Here is a 3,859-nt window from a genome sequence, read left to right on the forward strand (position 1 = left end):
TTATTTTTGACGATACCTTAATGAAACCCAAGCAAGACTCCACTTAAAGTTTGTAAGCATAAGCTTTAGTGCCTTCGTCCATTGCTCTTCTGTGTTCATGTGGGTTCTGATGGAATAAAATTTACCACCATTCGCAGGGTCTTCCATTAAACCTTCCTTTACGTGAATCCTATAGGGCATTCGCAGACCCAATTCACCTTTCTCTGCTTCGGTTTTGAACTGTTGCATACAGTCCAGAAAAGCTACCATTGCCTGGTCAAACTTATAATACAACCAAATATCCTTCCTATCGCAACAAAACAAAGGCAGAAAAATGGCATTCTGGGTTAAAGACTTCAGATAGGAATGACTTCCACAGGGCACAAGTTGATACCTCTCAAACTCCAGCCCGATTGTCTTGGATAGAGCAAGAAGCAGCAAGGCTGTCTGTCCCCAGGCCGAATTAATCTCCCTCCAACTCACAGGAACAGAAGGGAGGCTACCCAATCGAAAGTTATTAATGATGGCCAAATGTCCATCCTGACAAATGTCAAAGGTGGTGCTGAAGACGTTCATTTTCTCCAATTGGGATTGCTGGTTCTGGACATACTTAAACCTTTGCCCCAGACTCCTCAACTCATCCTGCAGTTCCAGTTCTTGCCACTGTAACTGACTGTAGTCCCTCTGGTCCAGGATTTCCTGCTGGTCCAGCCTCCTGGTCTCAGCCTGAGCTGCCTCGAGATCAGTTGCTGCTCTCTCTCGGTTCTTCTCCAGCTCCTGCAGTTCCTGTACCAGCCTCGCTTCCTCCAGCTCCAACCCCTTCAGTTCCTCCTGCAGGGCCTCCAACTCACCTTCTGGTACACTCTCTCCACTCTCCAAAGAGATTTTGTATGTCTTGTTCTCAGATTCCAGGATGGTGAGATGGGTGTCTAGTGTTTCCAAAAGTTTGTCAGTACAGTCTTCACAAAGGGGATGGTCTATGTCTTTTTTATCGGAGAGAATGTCAAAAACATCCACAGTCATTTTCTGGATGCTATGAAGTGTTCTCATGGAGTCAAATTGCCCTACCAGGATGAATTGGTCAGGCTTGTCCGTGGAGAGTCTGTCATTGCCAGAGAGAACTTCATTTTGTCGGTCTTCAATATTTGAATCTTTGAAAGAGTCAGAGCTCCTCTGGGTTTCTGGCTTACATTGAGCTGAGGCCAAGTTCCCTGTTTCAGGTTTTTCAGAACTTTTGAGGGCCGAATTTTCCAGGGAAGTAGAAGGTTGATTCCATTTCAGAGGCTGCTTGCAGCGTTGACAAATGAAGCAATTCAAGGGCATGGTGGAGTCTGGATGTACCTTGATCCCAAGTTTTTCTGGTTCCCAGTACTTCTCCTCCATTTATACTTGCTTAAGCTTAATTAGAATATCTCATTCAAAATGCATGCCCCACCTTCTACTACTTAAAACCTTCCAACAGAATTTCCTTATATACCTCTCTAGATCTTCTTCAGACAAATGATTCTTACATAAGGAAAATCGGACCATCTAACTTCCCCTCCCTTCACATTCTCCAGGCATATCTTAAGAGTAATCTTTCTAAAGCTAAAATCTGATCTTGGTTCCTCCCTTCTTAAACTGTGTAATGGCTTTTATCTTACCTGAGGATAAAGCCACATTCCTCAAGTATAAAGCTATCCTGATGCTTAGGTATATTCCTCAGGTATCTAGCCACCCTGATGCTCAGGACCTCTTTTTGGATTCTTTGCTAATAATTTTCTGCCCTTTTCATGGTCAGAATCCTGTAGGATTCCACAGGCCAGCTGTATTTGTTATTCCAATATGCCATATTGTTCCCTCTGACTGAAGCTCTCTCCCTTCCCTCTGTTTAACTGGGTAACTTCTACCCATCCCCATAGTGTTGAAACATTGTATGCATGAAATATTATCATGAAAAATATTATAAACCAAGATGCCTAAAATTTTTTAAAAACAAACTTCTACCCATCCTTGGTTATATGGCATTTCCTTCATTGTCAGCTATGATTTTGGTCCTAAGCTTGCACAGTGTTACAAAGATTGGGATGGTTTTGGTGTACGAAGTCTGCTCACATTCACCCTCACATTCTTTCAAAAAGGTTATAGACTAGCAGAATAAGAACCTATTTGCAAAATCATTGTCATTTGTGAGTCCTGATTTATCCCTGGGAGTGAATAGCAAAATTCTACTCATTGTTATAGTTCAGTCACATTTTGATTACTTTACCACCCCAAACAAATAAAAATCTAAGCCACACTTTGCTTTAAGTTTGAACCCATATGCCATAAATTGAGTAAGGGGACATAGAGATGAAGGGCGTGGGTATTCATTCAGATTTTAGTGTATCCAGGTTCTCTCTGAGGAGTCTCTTTCATGATATTTTTTTGAGTTGGGGAAAAAAAGGACTCATTTTTGAAAAGTTTCCTTCTATTTTCTTTCTCCTTTTTCAATATTCTCATGTTTTAGGGTCTGAGTGAGAACTACATGGATTAGATAGTATTTAGGGCATGGGTTTTTTGTAGTCAGATAGATGGCAGGGGCAGGGGGGGGCTGATTTTTGATAATGTACTTTGGGGAAATAATAAAACTTAAGACATTAAGTAGGTAGACTTCAAGAGGTCCAAAGGCATGAAGACCTTTGAAACAAAAATCTTGAGCTCTTTGGAGAGGAGAAACTGAGGTACCACCCAAATGCAGAAGTCCAAGTCCCCACCCAGAGAAGGGTGGATCCCTCAAATAAAGGATAAGCTACAAAAGAATCTATAAGTTTATGAAAAGACCATCAACAGAGCAACGAATGAGATCACAGAGGGACCATGAGTGGTGCAAAGCTTTCCTGTGACAACAATTGGATTAACATTTTTTTTTTTTTTTTGCTTTTTGAGTCACACCCAGCGGTGATGCATGTGGGTTAACCCAGTGCAAGGCAAATGCCCTACCCGCTGTGCTCCAGTCCCTCAGGTTAACTTTTTTTAAAAAAAAATTTATTGAATCACCATGAGATAGTTACAAGATTTCATGTTTGGGTTACAATCACACAATGATCAAACACCCATCCCTCCACCAGTGCACACTCCCCACCACTAATATCCCCGGTATACCCCTTTCCCACCCTCACCCGCCTTAACTTTCATGTACTCAAGCACTGTAGCAATGCAGCACTGTCGTCCCGTTGTTCCTCAGTTTGCTCTATTTGCTCAAGCGGGCACCAATAACATCTCCATTGTGAGACTTGATGTTACTGTTTTTGGCATATTGAATACGCCATGGGTAGCTTGCCAGGCTCTGCCGTGGGGGTGGGATACTCTCGGTAGCTTGCTGGGTTCTCCGAGAGGGATGGAGGAATTGAACCTGGGTAGGCCGCATGCTCACTCTCTCTCTCTCTTTCTCTCTCTCTCCCTCCCTTCCTCTTCCTCCTCTTCCTCTCTCTTCCTCCCTTCTTTTCCCTCTCTCCCTCTCTATTTCACTTGTTTTGTTTGTTTTGTTTTGTGTCACACCTGGCAGTGCTCAGGGATATGCCTAATGAAGCTCAGGGGACCATATGAGTTGCCTGGGATCAAACTCATGTCGGTCATATGTTCCAGCCCAGCATGTTCTTTCTTGAACACATATCTCCCTTGTTTGTCTCTCACTTATCTGTGTGGGCTTGCTTTTTCAGGCTCACATTCTCCCTTGAACTCATATCCCTTTGCATCTGTTTTTTTTTCTCCAGTCTGTAGAGATCCATGTTCTATTTTGAATGCATATTTCCTCAATCTCTTCACATTTTTCTAAGCAAATTTCATTTAATAAAACTTATCTTGCAGGTCAGATCCATAGTACAGTGGCATTTGCCTTGCACATGGCTGATCCAGGTTT

At 42.5% G+C, this 3,859-nt stretch overlaps 1 protein-coding gene across 1 annotated transcript; it reads right to left on the reverse strand.

Moving 5' to 3' along the window:
• Positions 1 to 1,362, reverse strand: BECN2 (beclin 2). Its single transcript, XM_004619031.2, has one exon. It carries the CDS (start codon positions 1,360 to 1,362, stop codon positions 1 to 3), a length of 1,362 nt encoding a protein of 453 aa, XP_004619088.2.
• Positions 1,363 to 3,859: the final 2,497 nt, after the last annotated feature.

Source organism: Sorex araneus, chromosome 9 (assembly GCF_027595985.1).
Source record: "Sorex araneus isolate mSorAra2 chromosome 9, mSorAra2.pri, whole genome shotgun sequence".
Lineage (NCBI taxonomy): Eukaryota > Metazoa > Chordata > Mammalia > Eulipotyphla > Soricidae > Sorex > Sorex araneus.

Bases quoted from the DNA above. Each gene is read 5' to 3' on its own strand.
- BECN2 (XM_004619031.2), bottom strand. From the start codon at position 1,362: ATGGAGGAGAAGTACTGGGAACCAGAAAAACTTGGGATCAAGGTACAT.